The 21,669-nt window shown below is 37.2% G+C and overlaps 1 protein-coding gene across 6 annotated transcripts in view; it reads right to left on the bottom strand.

Moving 5' to 3' along the window:
- CHD9 (chromodomain helicase DNA binding protein 9) overlaps positions 1 to 21,669 on the bottom strand; it is a 99,672-nt gene that overhangs the window by 61,710 nt on the left and 16,293 nt on the right. For all 6 annotated transcript variants that reach the window (XM_056360429.1, XM_056360428.1, XM_056360424.1 and 3 more), the window contains one exon: positions 18,296 to 19,898. In XM_056360429.1, coding sequence (XP_056216404.1) covers positions 18,296 to 19,732 — 1,437 coding nt within the window. In that variant the 5' untranslated portion in view covers positions 19,733 to 19,898. The remainder of the gene's footprint in view (positions 1 to 18,295; positions 19,899 to 21,669) is intronic.

Genomic DNA, 21,669 nt, shown 5'->3' with positions numbered 1-21,669 from the left:
AAATAAATGAATCGTGTAACTAACAATAATCAATAGCTGGGGGGGGGGTGGGGTGGGTGTGTGCGTCCAAATTAGCGTCTCATTTTTTCTCATTACAATCACATCAAAATTTGAAAACTGCTGTTACTTTTCAGCTGCTACAGTGAAAAATTTCGAAGGAATATCCATCCATCATTTGAATTATAAATTGTATTTAGGAATGCAATTTTGAAAAAAATTGCATGAACTCAGCTCAGTCACTTCTGAGTTCTATTCTAGTACTCTAGAACCCTTTTTCCTCTAGGATAGCCTGCATAAATAACTCTTCCAATGACTTTTTTTTAATGGCTGTTTCATAATTTAAAAAAACGTAGCTATAAAACACCCAAACAGGTATGAGCTCACACTCTTGACAGAGCCAATCTGTAGAAGATTCCTTACAGTATGACTGTGTGTCACCCCACATGGATGCAGAAAGGGAGCACCCTTTGTTGAATGGCAATCCCAGCAAAAGAAGTGGTTTTATTTAGATACAATCAAGTAAGATTTCTATGGTTAATCACACTACTTCTGCACAACCGATGGGAAGATCACCTAAACATGCAACAGGGTTTCTTTTCTCCAGAAAAAGTGCCTTCTTTTTTTTTTCCCTGTCAGAGTTCCTTCTGAATTCTGTTTTATTTTCTTGTTCAACAGTTGCCCACACCATCTGTTGGGATTGCTCTACAAAGCCAAGCGCACTGGCAAATGAAGATCCATGGGGTTCTATAACTTTTCCTTTCTCTCTGGTGCATATATGGAACTACTAAGAGAGACAATAAAGCACTCCAAATTGTGGTTTTTTCTATATGATGATAATACACTTCCTTCTTTTTCTTTCTTAGTATCATCGCTAATGAGTACCTCAGTGTTTAAGGGACACAGAATCTCAAAGACATACATATGTGAAACCTAACCTAAAAGAGACATGTTAGAGATTTAAAAAAAAAAAAAAAAAAAAAAAAAAAAGAAAAAGCATGGGCTGCAGGGGGGAAACCCACCTTTCCCATCTTCCCTATTTGTTATCTGTAATGTTGATAAATGAACGGCTAACAACTACAGCAATGTAGCCAGGCAACAGTTTTTATCTCTGTAATAGTCACTTCCAGAATGTAAATGTGGTTACGGTGATTTGTACCTTCCAAGACATTTAACGCCAACCTCATGACCGAATTTTAAATTTATGTGGAAATGAAAACATTAACATCAAGGTCAGCAACATTAAACTAGTCATGTTTCTAAGATGAAACAAGCACCTGCTTTACATGTCACACCCTTTCTACGTAGCTGTTCCTCATTCAAATGCTACAGAACCCAGTAATAATATCACTCATCATGTTTCACCACTTCTATAGCTAAGATGTCAGTTGTGATTAGTAGCTGCTTCTGAACCAGTAAGCCCCCGACTTACTGTATCTTTCACTGGGACAAATCAAGGCACTGTCCAATGTAACCAGAGGCTGCTAACCTGGGCATGCTGCAAAGGCAGCGTTAGATGTTACACAATGAGTCTACAGCACACATAAGCTTCCATTCGGAAGACTTTGTTTGAATACTTTTGGGGGGGGGGGCTCAGTGCCAAATATAGTTAGCTTGTGTTCCTGATTATTTAGCAATGGTACAAAACCTGTGGGCAACTTTCACTAATTCTTAAAGGAGGTACTGTGTAATGGAGCCTATTAAATTGCCAGGAAATGAAAGAAATCGAGAACTTCATTCTGCTTGCTCTGCCAAGCTACCGCATTGGGTGGTGTGTCAGTTTTCAGTGGCTTGGTGTTCTGGGCCCATCATGTACCCCCTTTTCTTTGGTTCTAGTCTGTAATGGTGAACACAGCTATCTGGAAAATGGCACACAATACTCATAAAAGCCACGTCCTCAGTGAAACTTCTGACGTGCTGTTTTTCACAAGCGAAACTAGTAACACTGAGTACTTGTCCTGATCTAAGCCTGATGCGGTGCCTATCTCTGTTCCACCCGTGGGGTGGGGTCCCCAACAGAAATGCTGCTGTGCTTAACATGAGAAAACTGTGAGCTCTGATATATGAAAAGTGTCACACCAGTCAACTGGCATTGTGGATGCTCAACAGATTTGAACTACTAGGCTCAGACCAACTTCAGAGTCACGCCATACCTCTACCTTTACAGATTTTCTAAAGCGTTTAACACCCGTCTTAAGGGTCAAACTGTTTTGGTAAAAAAGTTACACTACCCTGTTTCTTTTCTGCACTCTTGACCCATCTTACCTTACTATTTTCACAATTATTTGACTCCTTAAAACACAGAGTTGACTTAATTCTGTCCTCTATAAAAAGAAAGTCAGGTTTCAGTTCACTGTTGAAACAAGTCCTCTGTGTGCATCTAGACATTAATCTGTAAGATACTTCACTAAATACCTACAGGCAAGAAAAACACACAGATCTTTCTGATTTAAAAATACTAGTCATCGCAGTTCAAAACTCCCAGGTAAAGCCCTACAAATATATTGATCCACTGAAATCTCACATCAAAGACATTTTTAGAAGGTACAGGTAATAGCTCCTTCTGAAACATGCCCCCTGCTTTTACAATGAGAATATTTATTTAACAAGTAAAGCTGGATAGCTTCTGTAACCATGGGGAGTGGAATGCTGCAAAGCAGCAAAAGACAACACATCTTCCCAACTTTTTTTAAATGACCTTTTATACACAGAAAAATGTAACATTAATAGAAATGGCACTAATTTCTAGTCTTTCACAACCAAACAAATGTTGGTTAAAGTAATCTCTTACAGCAGTAAGTGGTACTTCAAGAACCTGCTGAATAACAATACTGGAGAAAATCTGAGTAAGCTGTTAACTGTTCTTTTCTGTAGGAAACTTTGCATTCCCTCACAAGATTAAATTCAGTTTATCTTTGCATTATATTTTGTATCTGAAGTAGGGTGACTCCCTGAACAGATATTAGATGTAAATAAAAAGGGCAGCGAGGGATGCTAAAAGTAATTTTTATTACATATAAAGATCTGAACTTTTCTTCAGATAAATGTACTGAAACACGTCTCTTTTTTGAATGCCTCTATGATTTCAAAAAGCAAGAAAACTTTTATTAAACTTGCGTCCTCCCTTAAAAAAAAAACCAAAACCAAAACAAACCCAGTAAGAAGATACTTTCTTTCCTTACTTCAAGACTAATCCAGGGAACACAAAACCACATCACAAAATGGAAGCAAACAACAGGAAATCCCTAGATGACTTTTGGCTGGAGTAAGTTAAGAGTTTTGTTCTCCCCCCTCCCCAAGGTAAGTCATCTTTTCAGATATTTTCCTGGGGTTATTTTCTGAGGCTTTGTAAAAGAGAAAAACAATATACAAATACATTATAAAACTGCAAGAACAAGCACCACACAAACAAATCATACGCACATGAAAATTTAATTATCCTGTAACAGAATGATTCAGTATTCCATCTTTCCGTTTGCAAACATCAGGTATCTTGAAAACATAACATAGAGCAACAAAATGTACCAAGCATAAGCTTCCTGTGGGCAAGATTTTCTATTCTTCCTGCTACTCTCTGCTGAATTTTTAAAAAGCGGATATAACAGCAACATGAATAAAGATGGCACACAAATGCCAGTATGAGTGTTGTTAACCACATCATTGCTCTTCAACTGTCTACAGAGCTCCGAATAGTAAGGTAGCAAAAGGAGCTCCCCAGACACCAGTGGACTTCTTCGTAATGCTCCTCAATCTAAATAATCCCTACGCCAATTAAACCCATGCCAGTCTACAAAATGCCACACATTTTGAAATTTAAAATCGCAGCACAGAGTAGTAGCCCATTTCCCACCCCTCCCCAGCTGTATGCTTCATCACTGGAGAGATAAGACATCTTCACGCAGTTATAGTCCAGATTAATTTACCCAAGTACAACATGCCACGGAGCTAAGTTTGTTCACTTCATCAAACCTCACTGGCTGCCCTGAGGAAACACGTTAGTAATACCTTCACCTGACCAGCCTCCTTCCCACGTTGCTTGATCTAAACCAAACCAGTTAAATACACTAAATGTGTCCGTCTGTCCATTCCCCGCCCCCCCCCCCCCCCCCCCCCCAAGTGACAGAACAGTTGTCCCTCATACAGCAAGGAACACTTCTGTCCCTTATTACAAAGCCAGTCTTTGATAATCATACATTCTTTGACTAAAGACTTTCTTGTAAAAGATTTCACTTTAAAATATTTAGCTAGGTTGCTTTTTAGCTCTCAGGTTACAGGTATACATGCACATAAAAATGGAACAGCTGTCAGCTGTGGTTTAATGTGGCTTGCTTTTAAAAACAAACCAAAAAAAAAGGCTATACAACCATGCCATACAAGTCAGCGCATCTGCGCTTCCAAGCTCCTAGTAATTCCTAACCCACTGAGCAAATTTGAGTGAAATTAGGAGTACAGAAATCTCAGAGATGTTCTTATCTTACTGAGTGAAATGGAACAAGTTCAATCCTTCTTTGACCTCTGAGAATCCACACAAGACATTACAATTACAGTAACCACAAGCTGCAAAATCCAACCCTTTGCCACTGCATAATTTCTTTTCCCTACTTCCATAAAGATTCTCATCTGACAGAGAAAACCTGAACAGAAGTTCTGCTAAAAGCTATTGCTAAACGGGCCTTCCTGTTACCTACCTCTTCTTCCCCCTTCCCTGAAGGCATTCAAGTGCATCAAAACCAGCAAACTGTGGAAATGCTGTAGGGACCCTTCTTGCTTGTATTTCTTCCAAAGATGTTTTGACTAAGTGGCCAAAATGCTGGTCTTTTACACCTCCTGCTCTGTTATCCTTGTTTTAAATTCACGTTTAGTAGTATCTGAAATTGCCTTCTAACATCTGTTTTTTTCCTTCATACTTCTGCATCTAAGCCTCTTAAATGTGCACCTACTGACAGGACTACAAGAAAATTATTGCATTATACAGATTGAGAAATGGCTCAATAAATACTTTTGAAAAAGGCAAATGCTGTGGAGTGTACTTGTCTTTTTATGACAATATTTAAACTGTTGTTCCTCTACTGAAGTATTAATTATCTATGCATAATATCATTCTGTAGTGTTAAATTGTGATTGAAAGGGAACTTTTCAATGTATAAATTAAAATGTATTAATTCTGAAGTTTTGAGAAAATTGTATATTCCCTGAAATGCAGGGTTTATCACTCTTCCCTCCTCCAAACAGTTTAATATAGGTTACTTAAAGTTTTAGGGTAATATATCCTGAAAAGAATCCACTTGGGTATTTCCACCCTGATTACTCAAGCCTGATTCAATTCTCTATGCACAATAAAAGCAAAACAAAAAGAGAGAAGACTGCTGTAAGAGTTTATAATTCTAACCATCAATTTCAGAACCTACCGCTTACTTTCTGCACTTTTTTCCTTTTGATATTCTAAAGCTCCTGTCCTGAAAGAAAGACAAATTCACAAGTTTGGTTGTCTGAAGTCTGTAAGACAATTCACACACTCAGGTTTAAAAGCAGAAACAAATCTTGCAGTATGATGGTCAAAGTAAAACTTCTGAAACATAATCTTTTTTACTGACACAAAGGAAGTTTGTAATGGCAAAGATGCTTTCAGAAACTGTCTGTCTGGACTATAATAATAGCACAGCTTACTTAAAGGCCTAATGAGTCACAAAATTAAGTTACCTACTAGCACTTTTCCAAAGCTGCAGGCATGATCAAAAAGCAAAACAAGGGGACACATAAAATCCAAGCTTGTGTTTCCTTGGAAGTACAGAATACTGGAATTCTGTAATCAGAGTGCTAAAAAATATAAATTCAAATCCGTAACAAAAAAACCAAGTGAAAGTCACCTGAAATAAAATTATACTCCATCCACAAAATAAGGCAAAAGAAAGAAATGTTTCACAAAGAATAGACTGAACTTTCCACTGCATCTTTTATTGATGTTTTATTAAGGTACATACTTTTTGTAAGTTGAAAAACTCATTTATCCACTAGAACTCTGTTACAAACTTCAGCTTAGTACAGAAGTATTATAAAGTGAAACTGTACCAAGCAGATACAGAGTAGGAGTTCACTAATGTAACTTTAAGGCATACCAGTTACGAAAGCAACATATACATATTCTGTATATGCAACAGTTGCCGATACTGACCTAAAGTGTCCAAGTGCTACTGTCACCCAGATAGCAAAGTAGTATCTATGTCAATGACCAGATACCAAAATAAATACAAACTGCAATGGACACCATGAGAACTAAAGAAACGATTTTACAGCTACAGGCATTTGAAAGCATACCATAGCTATCATCTGCATGTATAAAGTTACCTCACACCAAAAATTGGAAAGGGGAAACGGGGTAGAAAGATGTGCGCAAACTCAATCTAAATAAATTGAAGTTTTAAAAGCTGCTTTTTCCCCCCCTACATTATAGATTCATGAAATCATTTAGGTTGGAAAGGACCTTGGAGATCAAGTCCAACCGTTCACCCAGCACTGCCAAGTCTACCACTGAACCATGTCCCTAAGCACCACATCTATGTGGTTTTTAAACAACTCCAGGAATGGTGATTCCACTAGAAAGTCTTTCATGCTCAGGAAAACCTAGGAACTGGCAGAAGCAAGCGTGCAGCTTTTTCACCTGCCACTGTAAACTCCGGTGTGAGCTCACTGGAAAATACCAAGATACAGGACAATCTTTTCAACACAGTAGATACAGACAGAAGATTCTAAATAATGGTTTTATTTTAGAAGCTGCATAAAGCTTTAAAACATAAATAGCAGCTTGAATTGTGACTTTATTTTTATGGAAAACAGAACATCTGAAAAACCTATACATGCCATACGAACTAGAGGGCATGAAGCTGAATGTGTTGAGACAGCTTTTATCCAGCCTCTTAACTACACACCCAATAATTTAAATAACAGGCACTAATCACACTTACGGTCTTCAGTACATTTCCATATTACTTTAAAAGCATTCAGGTTTTTGCTACTGTCTTCTTTTCAAGTAGTCTTAAATCAAGTAATTTGGTTTACCTTTAGACAGAAATTATCATTTACACAAGATGTCTAAATCCTTAAAAATGCTGATTTTGATGTAAAACAACAAAGAATTGGCTGCAAGTGTGCAGAACAGAAAACAAAATTAAAAAAACCGCACAAATTAAACTCAAAAAAGAGCTGCCCTCTTCCCACTTCCCTGAGTTGACACCTGCCCACCCATGTTCTAAACGGCCACCACTTGTATGAGCCAAAGAAATTAATTTTGTCATGTTTTTTATTACCAAAAAGAACAACACACAAGGAGCTTTTTATTCACCTTAGTCCCAACATCCAAGATCAGCTTCAGCATGCCTATCCCAAGCACACTCAGCAACCAGCAAGGCAAAGGTCTCTTTCTGAAGAGAAAAAGCAATGGGACCTTAACGGTAGATGGTTTTTGTCAGAACTTCAATTGAAGTGTTCTTTCTACACCTCTCATGGGAGTGGCCTTGTAAGGAAACATGTTTATAATGAAACCCAAAATCTCTCTAATCTTTAGGAAGTTTTACTATTGTGACTATATTTCCTTACACTTCCCCCCCCCCCCCCCCCCCCCCCGCAAAACCTCTCTAGCTGTTTTTTGTCCCTCAGTCAGCAGACATTAGAGTTGTGAAGGGCTGTGAACTGCAGAACCATCCATGGTCTATTTTTTGTACTCTTCTGCTACTTAAGCTACTGGAGCGATGAAAATAAAGAGCAAGTAGGCAAGAACTATGCAGAACTCGCAAGAACCTGCCCACCTTTTGTCTCAACGCTTCGCTTCTGCAATTACCTACAGAAAGGAAAGCAGGGCTAGGTCAGAGAAACAACCATGGACTGAACAAAACAGAGACAGATTCTCTTTCACAACATGTTTTAACAGCATAACTTACCAAATTCTACTCAATTTTTGTAGTACATGAAGTGCAATGGTAAAATAAAAATCACCTAGAAGTGAACCACCTTATTCAGAGTATGAAGACTCCTGGAACAACATGCTGCAACTGATCATTGTCTTGGTCAGTACCAGTAAATGATTCTATGATAATATTGGCAGCCTCATCAGTAATTTTTTCTTTCTTTTAAAAATACCTATGCATTTTCACTGCTTGTTCAAGGCAGAACAATTGAATGTTGTGAAAGATGGCAAAAAAGGTATGACTTCATTTCACATTAATAGGAAAATACTGATAATGAACTATCTTTAAATCAAAAGAGATTGCATATTCAGAAAGGCTAGCATATAAAATCTCCACGTACAAGATTTTTATTCACTAGAAGCAGTTACGTTTAGAAGTTTACTCAATATTTGAACGTGGCCTTTCTTGTAGTATTCCTCAATACCTAACAGAGTAACCAAAATGTTTTCAATGTTTGTGATTTCAGTAAGACAAAAAAAAAAAAAAAGATCACTTGACACACATTAAAATATACTGACAGAAATGAAGAAAAGTATTTTTAACATCAACAGCTAAGAACTCACTAATATCATTAAAGCCAGTACCAACTGCACAGCCTATTTCCATTTTAATCAAAGGGGGACATACTTCTTCCACTTCAAACCAACTTAACTTATTTTTCATTTCAGCTTCTACTTCTATGTCAGAATCTCCAATATCAGACAGTACTTTAGCATATATGCAAGCCTAATGAAACCACTCCTGTTGCATCTCGTCTTCTCAATTAAATATTCCTGGCCAAAATCCTCCCACCAGAGTTGAGGAGGAAAACTAGAAGCCTATAGAAAATTGATTTATCAAAAAGAGGAGAAGTTTTGAAAATAGAGTTCAGAAGAAAGAGGATGCTACTGGGGACCAACAGGAGTCAATTTCAGGCAAAATAAAAAACCCAAAAGCAAAAGAACCCCAAAACATTTCTAGAGAAAGATCACAGCATGCAAGAGCTTCACTGGTATAACTATACAAAAAAACCAAACCAAACCACCACAACCCAACCAAAACCCAAAAACCCCCGAACAAAAAACCAACCCCAAAATCAAACTGCATGGAGCACGAACTTTTGGTAGGGATTAAACAGAAAAAGTTGCAAGACTGTTCTCTCAAAACATAAGCATAGCAATAATTTTAACAGAGTTAATCAGTAACTGCTATCAACATAGCGCATAACGACAGCCTGGTTAGAGCCCGCAGTGTGCTGCTGCCAAGGGCATCCTCAAGCACAGCCAGGAGCATGAGCACCTTCATACCTTTGTCCCAACAAGCAAGGCTGGGTGACCACTTCTGAAAATTCCCTGAAACCAGTCAAAGCCCGTACACATTTGCATTAAACTGTATTAGGCCAAAAGCACACCAGGCTGGCACCCTAAAATGTGCCTCTTGTCCAGTATCTGGAGCTGAACACATTGCATAACACTGCATGATGGCAGGTCAAAGAATCCTCCATAGAATGATATGAGTGACAACACACACGCATCAAAATAAATTTGCCTAATTGTTTTTAAAAATCGTTCTCACTAAACTCAAAGATAGTAAAACACATCCAATTTTGTCACTCATGTTCCTTAAATTAATTTACCTGACCTCCCTGTGACAACTTGTGTTTTGTAACAGCTGGTTGCTGCTTTTAGGACTTGCACGAACCAAAGCTCCTGCTGCAACAAAATCTGCGTATCAAGCTGAGCCATACCTGGGCCTCACGAGCAGCTGCTACAAAGATTTAACAAAGAAGAAAAACAACCCAAACGTACGGTGTATTGTGGTACTATTTCTCATCCTTCTGAAGTATAAAACCAGGTACTATAAGCCATAGCATGCTGCAAGTCATGAAAAGCACAACAGCTATGTTTTGCCAGTAAGTTTGCTTAAAATACTATTAAAGAACTGTCCTTCTGTGTGTGTGGTACTCAGCAAAAAAGAAGGCACAGTGAAACAATTGTTTTTAAGATTGCTCTTAGGATTCTTCCAAAAACCTATCAGTCAGAACTCTTTCTAAAACAATGTTTCAAACTATAAGGAAAAAAGAAACAAAACGCTCAGAATCAAAATACTTGCAGTATCTTCTTTAACACTAAGGCCAACTTCTCTCTTCTTTCCAACATACAAACTAAAACTGAAAAGCAAAGTCACGAATCTCTCTCAAAAGAGGCCTTCCTATCAATCCATGAAACCATAGTTCTGGTTTGCAATTCAATATGCTATTGAATTGCATTATGTGCACATACGTGATACGCTACTAACATTGAAATTACTTTCAAATACAGACCAACTCCTGAAAAGGCAGCATGTAAAAGATGGAAACAATTTATAAGATACAAATTAAAATGCTACCCTTCACAGCAAGACATCAAGGGAGCAAAAAACCTGAGTAAGTGCAAACACAAGCCAAATAACCCCCACAAAAGAAAACCTGCCACGTATGAAAGAAAAATCAATCTCTACTACAAATTACACAGCTTTCAAAAACGTAAGACTTGTCAACTACTTCTAGCCTAAAGCTACATTTCTACCTCCATTTATCAAACATATTCAAATCAACATAAGAATTCTCAGTCTCATCATCCTAGAAATCCACTCGTATTTATTAGCCTTAAGAGTTCCCAAATTCAACCCCTTCAACACACCTCATGGCAGACACTCTCTTTGAAATCCATGTCACTGGAAATTTATGCCAATTTTTTAACCTGATAATGAACAAAGAAAACAGTATCTCTCCAGATGTATGAGGCTGTTAGGTGGACAAAGTGTTGGAAATTATTTTTATATTTCTCTATATATTTAGAATTAACATAACAGCTAAATGAAATTGTAGAACCTGAGTGCACAAAGCACGCAAAGCATCTGCACAAAAGCCACATCAATTCCAAACGTACTTTCAGGTTCTTTGGCTTCAAAACCATACTGCTGGTTAACATCTTCACAAATTCTGCTTCTCTTTCAGTAATAACACTTCACTAGCACTTTATATAAAGTGTTGATTTTCTACAAAATGTCTCAAGATAAAGCTCTGGTCTAGAAGTTTTAGAGGCAATGGTATGTTTGAAGCCACTCAAAAATTCAAACTTTAGATAGTAGTGTTAGACAAAGGAGATTAGTGGTTACCAGTGCCAAGGTGCAGTCCCACAACGAACGCACTTGGATTCACTCTGCATTTGAGGCTGCAGTTCCGTGTACAATTACGCTGCCTCTACTGCAGAAAACTATGCTTCCCACTCCTTTCTCTCTCCCCACCACTGTTTCTATAGTACACAATTCTGTGCAACTAAGAGGAGAACTAAATCAGGAACTTTTATTCCTGAAAAACACCCTCGACAAAAAAATTAAAAGTTTCTCTGCACCCTAAATGAGCTTCCCAGTGCAGTTCATAGCACAAACGGTTGCATTAACAAAATACAAAGTGGAAGAATATGGAGCTTTTTTCCCCTTAAACTAATTATAGTTTAGGCATGTATTGAACTACAGCTTTAACAGTCTATAGTATAGGTTGCTGTCTTTAGAAGACAATTTCAGATGGGTTTTGTTTTCTGTTTCTCTGTAATTAGGTACCACTTCCAGACGCTAAGCTTGCACAACTAGATCAGCACTCTCACATTACTCAATTGTTTTATAGTTCTTCAGTGTTAGCAAGACACCTGCTCGCAAATAATTAATTCATTCCATCACACTTATTTTGCAATATAATTAAAAAAAAAAATTACTTATTTTTGTCAACTAGTCTCGCCTTGATGTCTTCAGGATTACTCCTGTAAGTTGACCTAGCCAGAAGCTTCCTTCCTATGCTTGCCATCTGTTAACTTCTTTTTACAAAAATGCTTCTCTTTTGGCATATTTTGAAGACAATTATTGCAGTCATTTAATGAATGTGCAATCATCTCAGGAAAAATTATATTCTCAAATTATAACAATCATTAAAACAGCCAGTACTTCACTTTGAAGAGGAAGCATACACAAGGAATTGGACAGCCTAATTATTTGTGTGATGAAGGTTGAACGAGACCTAGGAAAAGCATTAGTGAAAGCAAAAAACATTCAAAAAAAAAAGAATGATGAAATAATTTAACTCTACCCAATAGAAACGGTAATTACTAACCAACTCATAAAGCCTTTAAAACAGTAAAGCAGATCCCCTGGTGCATTTTCACTGTTCTTAAAAGACCAGCAATTTTTGTCTTTCCCTTACTATACAGCTGTATTATGAAAGGAAAACCAAGGCAAATGAAAAATGGAGAAATTAAAAGTTACAATAAATACTAATCCATAAATACGTTACCCACTAATCTCACAAACATGTACCTTCCTTTCCCCAGCCTATGCAATTTGAAATAAAATGTATTAAGTGCTTATATAAAACTTAGATAAAATATATACGAAAGGATATGCTGCATACACATTCAACTATAAATAAAGCTATCAAAATATTGCTATCTTCAATGATGAATATATCATTGGCAAAAAGCCACAGATTAGTAATATTATATACAGCTATAGATTAAAAGACTCAGTTCCCTCCAGGAACTGCACTACTCAAGCTCAGGGATGTTGCTCTAGTCCTCTCATTAACTCTGTGCATTTGACACAGCTTCGCCACTTTCACTCTCCCTTATTTGTGCAGGCCTTTCTGAAAATAATAGAAAGAATGCAAAAAAAACCCTGCAAACTATGGTACAAAGAAGGTCAGTGGAGGGATAATTTTTCTTCATTGTACATATATGATAAACCTATTAGGTGCTGGGAGATGACAACTGAATTCTGCTGCCTCACTGTGGCAGAGAATTTATTAAGCTCCGACAATGAAGGGAAAAACTGTTCTATAAGCACAGAGAACTAAATCCAGAGCATACAACCCTTAGAAATGTTTAAAAGAAAACTTCAAAGATTTACATTTATTAATGTGATGATGTCACCCATAAAATTAACCATCATTAAAGGAACAAGGAAAATATAAATACAGTGGATATGCTTAATGGGAGCTATTACCAGTACTATTAAGCTTTTTTAGAAAAAGAACAACGTTTTAGTGCTGTTTCAGTTTGAGGGTTAGTTTTTTGGGAGGTATGGTTTTTTGCATTTCAAGATTACAAGATGCAATTTTTAATGCCCAACCCAAACACAAATGCTAACTGGAACATTTCAGTTTCCAGATGATGCAAAGTAGGGTGAATTTTGAGAGATGTATTTTATTATGCTTAGTCCCACTGAAAACTGTCATCCACTGTTCCACAAGCAATATATATGTAACAGCATCAGCACTTCACAATCTTGTATTGTAACAACACTTAGGAACCATAACCTATAAACTCAGCATGTAAAACAGCCAGTCTCTTCTACAAGGGATTTATATATAGTTCATTACTTTAAAATATTTCTCATTACAGGCCCACTTAAAATTAAACTATACAGAATATAAGAAATACACTCTGAAAAATACTACATCCTTGACTTTTATATAACTTCCATAACTGCATATATCAAGTACTTGGCTTGCTATACCTCTCATAACTAGCTGAGAAAGCACATCACTGCTTACTGTGCATTTGTTCTCAGAAGAACATCACAGTGCGACATTTCATAAACGAGTAGAACAGCAACCAGTGGCAGAGTTAAGAGGTTTACAAGTGGAATAATCCAAGGGAAACTTGTCTACAATTAATTTAGATTTGATATCAAAGGGAGGAGAGGTGAAAGGCCTGTGACTGTTCAGGGCATGCATCTCAGCAGCACGCAGGCCTGGACTTCCATCAGGTGAAACTTAGTTCCATCTCTGATGATACATTCGTGTATGAGGTTATGCCATTCTGATACATACAGATGTCCCAGGGTAGAATTCCAAGCACGCCATCATCTACAACGTTCAGACTTTGCTAAACTTCCAACAAGGGCAAGACAAATTCTGCCCAAAAACACAGCGGCATCTGCTCATATAAAACAAGCGGTAGGAAAGGTCATGCTTGCAAGCATAAAAGCACTAGCATGTTTCAGGTAATTTGGGGAAGGAAAAAAAAAAAAAAAAAAAAAAGGTGAGATGTGAGATACTGGAATTCATGAACAATTATCAAGCTAGGTACCAAACTTTTAGTCACAAAAGGGAAAAAAAAAGATTCACCTGATTCAAGAACTAAGACTACCACCTTGTCCGATAGCACTGAAGGTTATTAATATTATTTTCCAGTTTAATCTCAACTACTCTGCTTTGATGTATGTAGCCAAGAGAGATTAAAATGCTTATTACAAAATAACATACACAGTGAGATAGTTGTAAACTTCTCTTAGGACAGTTTATACTTAGATTATCTTTCCAACTTCCTTTTTCTTCTGGACTAGCAGAACTGAATGTTGAAACCTGTATTTTTGTCATCTTTTTTCAACTTTATGAAAAGGCAATAATTTAGCTTTAGCAAACTCACAACAGTTTTAAGTGGAGTTAAAAAGATCAGATGTGTTATTATTAGTCAAAGCTGAGCCTACATGAATCTTCAGTGTGTTTCTCCACTTTACTTTCTGTTCTCAAACTAACTGATAAAAAATGCATGATGTAAAATTAAGAGGCACAATTTATTTACAATTATAATTTAATTGCAAGCAGGCATAGAAAGTATAATAGCAGCATAAGACATTCTAGATTGTTTTTAATTCTGCAGCATTATTACAATAAACAGATAGAAATTAATTTAAAAATTAATACAATCAAAAGAATAGCTGTACAAGTAAATATGTGATGAGTGTGCTTGCTTTCAAATAACGAAACAAGCATTTTAATCCTCTTTCTTAATTTTACATAACCTCTGCATAACTTTTAAAGATCTTTCCTTCTCTAATGTTGGGTCCATTCCAACAGCTACAATCCATTAACTATTTCATAAAATAAAAAGTTTTCCTTTCTGAAAAAACCTCAATCATTATCAAACTAAAAATGATGAAAATAATTAAATCCACTAGTAATTGTTTCCTCAGTGTGTACAAAAGCCAGCATGAAACACTGTCTTGTTAAACAATAAAAATTTCACCTTCACTATTACATATCAAAGTTATCAAAACCCCTTTCCCACTTAGCCTAAAGGCAACCAGTTTCAGTAAGACCAATATTCCCTCCTCATCCCTTACCCCACCTTTTGCTCTCAAGTTAAAAAGACACACATTTGTAAGAAGCTCAAACAGAACAAACTCATCTTGAACTTTAACTTCCACACAGTGATCAAAGAATAGAAGTGTGAATTAGGACTAAAACCCTTTTTAGCATTGCTAACAGACGAATGACAAATCTGAAACACTTCTGAACTTCAGTAACTGCCATACTTTTATGTTACATACACCACTGATTTAAAGAGGCTTCTACATTGTTTGCCTCTGTCACTCCCCCATCAACACACTCCTAACCACGGTTTGACAGCTACCATTTCACAAGCAGTTTCTGAAGGAAACATTAAACATCTGTCCTATTAGACAAGCTCAAGGTCAAAATCCAATTTATGCAATTTGTTGCATACCCTGAAATAATAAAAACCAAACCAAGCTGTTCTGCAACAGTTTTCTGTCTGTTTCATTTCAAAGTTCCAGGGAAAAAAACCTTAAAAAAGTTTAAATACTGTAAAGTTGCTTTGCTTTCACACCACAATAAAAAACAAAATCAAATGCCAAAAAGCTTTAACACTCTCCATAGGTCTCAGAACTTTCCTTCTACTCCTAGTTGCAAAACAAACTGCTAAAACTTATGTCAGCAAGATCAAAGTAAGTCTTAAAAGGTTCTGATGTATACAAGAGAAAAGTCACAGCACCAGAAGGTTTTATTAGACCTACTTTTCGCCGCCTAGCTTGATTCCCGCATGCTCCTCACAAACGAGACTAACCCCTGGATTTCTCGCCACCCCCACTTTTCCTGGAATCCACTTCCTCTTCACCCTTCCCCCTAAGTATGCTCATGGGAGACCAACAACCTCAGCGTTACTGTTCGCAACCCTGGGTTCTGCTGCTCCGCTTCCCGGCCCTGCTCCCTCGGCACTACTGTACGCACAGTAATAAAACAGGATCACATTTCACTAGTAGCTACTATACCATATGTCTTTAGGTTACAGAGGTAACTGACGAGAGTAGCTACTTGGGCTGTGCTCTCTTCTTCCCCCTCCCCAGTTAAAAAAAAAAAAAAAAAAAAGGAAATTTTTATCAAAACCAACAGATTGCATCTACCGCATCATTCTGTTAATCAAGCTGATCTCAAATCCGCAGCTGTGTACGTGTTCTGTCCTTATCACATCACGATTTCACAGAAAGCTTCCCTAGTAGGAACTGACAATTACACGTTCCATAAACATAAGCAAAATTTGTAATGGAGAAGCAAGATACTGAACCAAGACCAAAGATTAAACGTGTTAAACCCTTATCTCTACCCTAATGGCAAAATTAAAGGGGGAGGGGAATGTTACATTGCCTCCTTCACAGGCCAGTTTTCTGCAAACTAAGTAGAAGCAAGAACTGGCAATTAGGATCCTTTCCTTCCCAATAATTTTTTCCTCCAATAAGATACCATTCTATATTCTCAGGTAGAGAAAATATTGGTAGCAAGAATACAGAGAAGTAATACAGTTATTACAACCTTTTTAGAGCTGCCTGCATGTATATAATAGATGTCAAGTTGCCTCTATCTTGAAAGACGCAGATCGAAAACTGGAAAACATTTCTATTCCCACTCCTTTCCCAAACAGAAGCTTAATTCCGACCAGAATTTAAAACGGACGTTTTAAATGGAAGTTTCTACTTCCACTGTTCACATGTACATGGATTTCAACAGACAGTCTCGCGGTATTGGAAACCCTAGATAACCAGCAATAGCGAATGAATATGTGCCTTTATTATATAGAAGCTACAGCTCCTTCTGCCAAACCATCTAATTGAAGAAGTTTCAGTCATTCCTGTCAAATCAAATTTGGGCTAGAAGCTACCAAGCAGAGCCAAACTGTGATAATATTAAGGTATTAACTTACAGGTAATGCGGTTACTGATACCACTCTTCAGGCATTAACAAAAAAAGCTACTAAACCAGTCCCCAAAATCATAGCGATAGCTTTTAAGACTGATAAATTTTAAAAGCTGAAAGAATGATTATTTGTGCTTTTGGTTATTAAGTCTCTTCTATATTCAAGATCATTTTCTTTTGATTCAGGAATTTCTCAAGCTGAAAAATCAGCAAGAAACTCACATATGCTGAGGTTTCTAGCAGCTGTAATAAAACCATGATTTTTCTGGTTACAGCATTGTGAAAAAAGAATTTTACTTGCCCTATTTTCTTTGGTTTTGAAAAGTTCAGCTACTCTTATATGAGACAATCCACCAGCACCAGTCTACATTCCAATGTATTGACACTTACATACTTCCTATAAGAGAAGATGATGATACAAATTAAGATAAAGGTCAGCATTAATAAAAAAGGTGGCCTTAATAATCTCATTTTAAATGATCTGAAATTCCACTACCTTACATATGTTATGAGAGAGCACATGTAAGAAAACAGGCAGAAGGACCGAAGGATTGTGTTTCTGAACTCTTCAGTGCTCACACAATTTTAATTTCTCTCAGATAATCTGAAAAGCAAAGTTCATTTCTCTTGTATACCATTAAAAAAGCACAATATACATTTGGTGCTATCTTGTCCTCCATGCCGAGGGCTTTAATACTTGCAGTAGATGTGCACATTATACTACAAAAACTACAGTTGTTTGATTTAGCCAAAAATAACAAAATCAAACATACGCATAGCCTTTTATATGTTTTCTGTTATCACCAAACACATCAAAACCAACAACAAAAAAGCCTGTATTTTTAGCCAACAAGCATGAGCACAAAGATACCAAGCGAAGGACCACATAACAACAAAACCAGTGCAATTTTTGCAGGAAGCCAACTACCCAAGCCTTATTAAAGCTCTTAAAAATACGCTGCTGTGAGTACTTTAAAAGACAGTAACCCATAATATTTGCACCAAAATCATAAAACAACCAATTTTCTCTGCTGTACTTAGCAAACATAAGCAGCAGATGGACCAACACAATTTTCTCCCAATAAGTATTTCAGGTTATATAAATCTTGTCTTCTGCAATGGTAAGAAAACAATAGGAAAAAGGAAGGTCTGCATCAACAGGTCGGGGATTTTTCCCCCTAAACTAGCTGTTACTTAGATTTCTTCAGGGCCAAATAAACAACAGCTCAGAGACTTCCATTATCATGCTTTGGCAAAAGCACCAGTCACTATTACTCATTTCACCAGATCAACCAAACAGCTCAAACCCTCGGCCCCCCAAAACCCTACATACCTGTCCTTGTAAGGTTGCACGACTTCTGTCTTGCAGGTGCTGATTAGAAACGGAAGAATGCCAAGGATGGATCTGACTTTGAGACTGTGCCCGAACAAGATCAGATGACTGTGTCACTTCCTGTGGGGTTATGTGGTGTTCTAGGTCATGCTCTAAAACATGGCTTGTGCTATCCTGAACAAATGCAGAATCATCGAACTGTGGCAGAAGGTCTTCCTGAAGGAGGTCATCTGGGTCAAGTCCTGTAAATGGTTCATTATGAGTCTCGACTTGATGAAGTAAGTTCTCATCTAAAGATGTAAAACCGTTGCTTTCAATAGGGTCAGTGAAATGGCTTATCTGAGAAGCAGAACCAGTAGAAGCTGGAAAATTAATATTCACAGGAGAGAGTTTCGAACTACTGAAGTTGCCCTGAGGATGCGCAGAATGCAACATTTGAAAAGTATTTGAATTCAAAGGTGTATTAGGATTCAACATGTGCTCAGTTGTTTCTTGCTTGGTCCCTGTTTGAGATGTAAAGGCATCGCTTCCAGTGAAGTCAGAGATAGAGTGTGTCTGCTGGCTAGTAGAAAGAGCTGTTGTGGACTGGAGAAGGCTGGTAGGAGAAATGTGGTTATTAGAGTAAGAATAAGGAGATGAAAATTGTTGGCTGTTACTGACAGAACATGGAGTAATAGTTGGGGACTGTCCATCAAAATTTCCTTCTTGATTCCCACAAAAATGTATTGAAGCACTAGCAGTTTGAGAAAACTGTTGAACAGACAGAGGTTGCTGTGAAGCTGATGGATTAGAAACTGGAGATGGGTGGTTAACACTGACTCTGAGAGAAGTAGATACATTAACTTCCATGAAGTCTTTTGGCTGACTCAGAGCATCCTGCCCCGTGCTGTTTCTGCTTTGTTGCGACCGTAGCGAGGCACACTGATGCTGTGGTTCATTAGCCTGAAATAAGGCAAAGTCATGGTGTGCTACAAAGCTTTTGTTTTGCTGCATAGACTGAGAATGTCCTTGGTGAAAGGGGGACCCATTTTGATTTGAAACAGTTGTGGCAGTTTGATGACCCCACATAGGGCTACCATCAGCCACATCTGGAAACATCCCGTTAGACTGGTTTTGTGGATGAACTGGTGAACAACTGAATTGAGAGTGTGGTGATAAGACGTTGTCAGCTGAGCTGTTAAAAGACTGATTTACTGAATGAAGTTTCAGTGAATCATACTGATTCAGCTGATCAAACTCACTCATCTTTTGCTGATTTTGAGCATCTTGCACATGGTTCAATGAGTCTATGTGCAAAGGTTCAAATTCTGCACCCAAATTCAATTCATCAACAAGTGAAACAGGTCCAGGTTGAACAAAGGCATCATCTGACAAACCTTCTAAGGTCTCACTAAAAAGATTGGCATCATCAAAAAAATCCATCATAGGATCAGTCATCTTGATAGGTCTGTACTGCTTTTTCTCTCAACTCCAAATGGAGTCAATTTTGGCTCTCTGCAGTGAACAGAAACAAATGACATCCAGCGGTCACCACCTTATCCAAGGCATGCCAACATCCATTAGTGCTTCTGAAGAAACATTTGTCTTGAAGTGGTAAAGCATCCTGTGGAAGAGAAGGGGGAAGAAGGAAGAAAAAAAAAAAAAAAGAAAAAAAAAAAAAAGAGAAATTACTTTCACAACTCTCCTCATTGTTCCTTCCCCTCTCCAACACTTTTACAGATTTTTGATATATTGAATATAATGTTACAGTTTCATTAAACCACAAATCAGTTATTTTTGCTTATACTTGATGCCATGCGCAGCGTTTATCATTTTTGTACCTTCTGTCATGAAAGTAACATTTGATGCTTTAAATTAAATGGCTTCATTTTTTTCAGTGTGCTCTACTACCTAAGCACAATTTTAGATTGTTCTTTGCCATATTCATTAAAACTACCAAACTATAACATAATTGTGGTTTTAGTAGTCCAGAATTAAATTTTGTTTGTAGAGAGAAATCATGTAATACATAAACATACACAATAACTCTGTATGTTTAAACAGAAACTTAAGAGGTTATGAACTACATTTAAAAACAAAACTACCTTGACTACAGTAGGTAAAGCCGAGATACTCTGTTTCTTTGACTTAAGTTGCATTAAGTAATATTCTGGAAAACTGTATTTTATCTCATTTAAAAGACATAATAGAACTCTTATTTAGAGGAAGGACAAGAGGATGAACACAGTGGTACAGTCAAAGATAAACACAGGAAAAGAGCTACCTTTGGTTCAACAGCAGAGTTTACACGCTTACATAGTTTTGAAACACAAGTTGGTTTTCTTTTTTTATTCATAGTACCACTGAATGATCACCAAGGAATTAGTTTGCAATCAGAGATTTCAGGCAAGAGGAGCTGAAAAGGGTGTTTAGTTTAAGTTCAGCCTAAAAACTTGCACATTCAAAGTATAATCAAAAAGAATGGTAAATGAATAGTAATTTGTGTGTGTGATCATTTACCTGCCCAGATAACTAGTAAAACTCTAGAACAGAGGAGCAATCGCTTTAAATGAGCACATTCATGGAATAATCATTCCTCTATCCTGTCAATACATATAGCTAAATACTATTAAAAGAAAAAAAGGAAAGAAAACAGCCATAGCTTTTCTGACCCTACTACTAAAGCTCACCTTCATGCGCTCCTCCTCCATTTCAACTGCAATTCTTCATTAATGAATTCTCCTAAGTATAGGGTCTTTCCAGAAATGGATACCCTGGCAATGTAAAATATTTTCTGATGGACAAGGTTCATGTTGAACCTATTAAGTACAAAGTAGCCTCTGACAAGCTGAAGAAAACCTGTTCTACTTGTACTCATAGTTCACTGAAAGTGCTGTGACCATAGTCAGAATAAAGCCTAACCTCAACTAATAAACCTAATAAACCTTGTTGAGGGTTTGGGTATATAAAACTTGTGGTCTACACAGAAGGAGGACAGGTGGATCCTGTATCACACTGAAAGACAATAACTGGTGACTTTATCAAGTATGAATTGGTATCAGTCTTAATTACGATGAGTACAGAGGACAGGCATGCTATAAAAAAGGCACAGAAGCTTAGGAAGGTGACAGCTTAGCACAGCAAAGTAGCTGTCGATTCCAGATGATACATATACAACTTACCAGTTAAAGTTAGACCCTCCTGAAGTACCAAGTTAAAGGAAACACTGACATAAATTAGACTCCATTACCTTCTAACACTGATTAAGTTCTCTGCTTATCAGAGATAACTTTGATTTATCTCCGATAATAATCTGATTATCAGAGATAATAAGTCAACAGAACGATGACGTTCCCTGTATCAAACACCTTCCAACAAATGATAAAACAGCATCA

This window comes from Falco biarmicus, chromosome 15, assembly GCF_023638135.1.
Source record: "Falco biarmicus isolate bFalBia1 chromosome 15, bFalBia1.pri, whole genome shotgun sequence".
Lineage (NCBI taxonomy): Eukaryota > Metazoa > Chordata > Aves > Falconiformes > Falconidae > Falco > Falco biarmicus.
The sequence above is the reverse complement of the archived record's forward strand: the minus strand, read 5'-3'. Positions and strand labels throughout refer to the sequence as shown.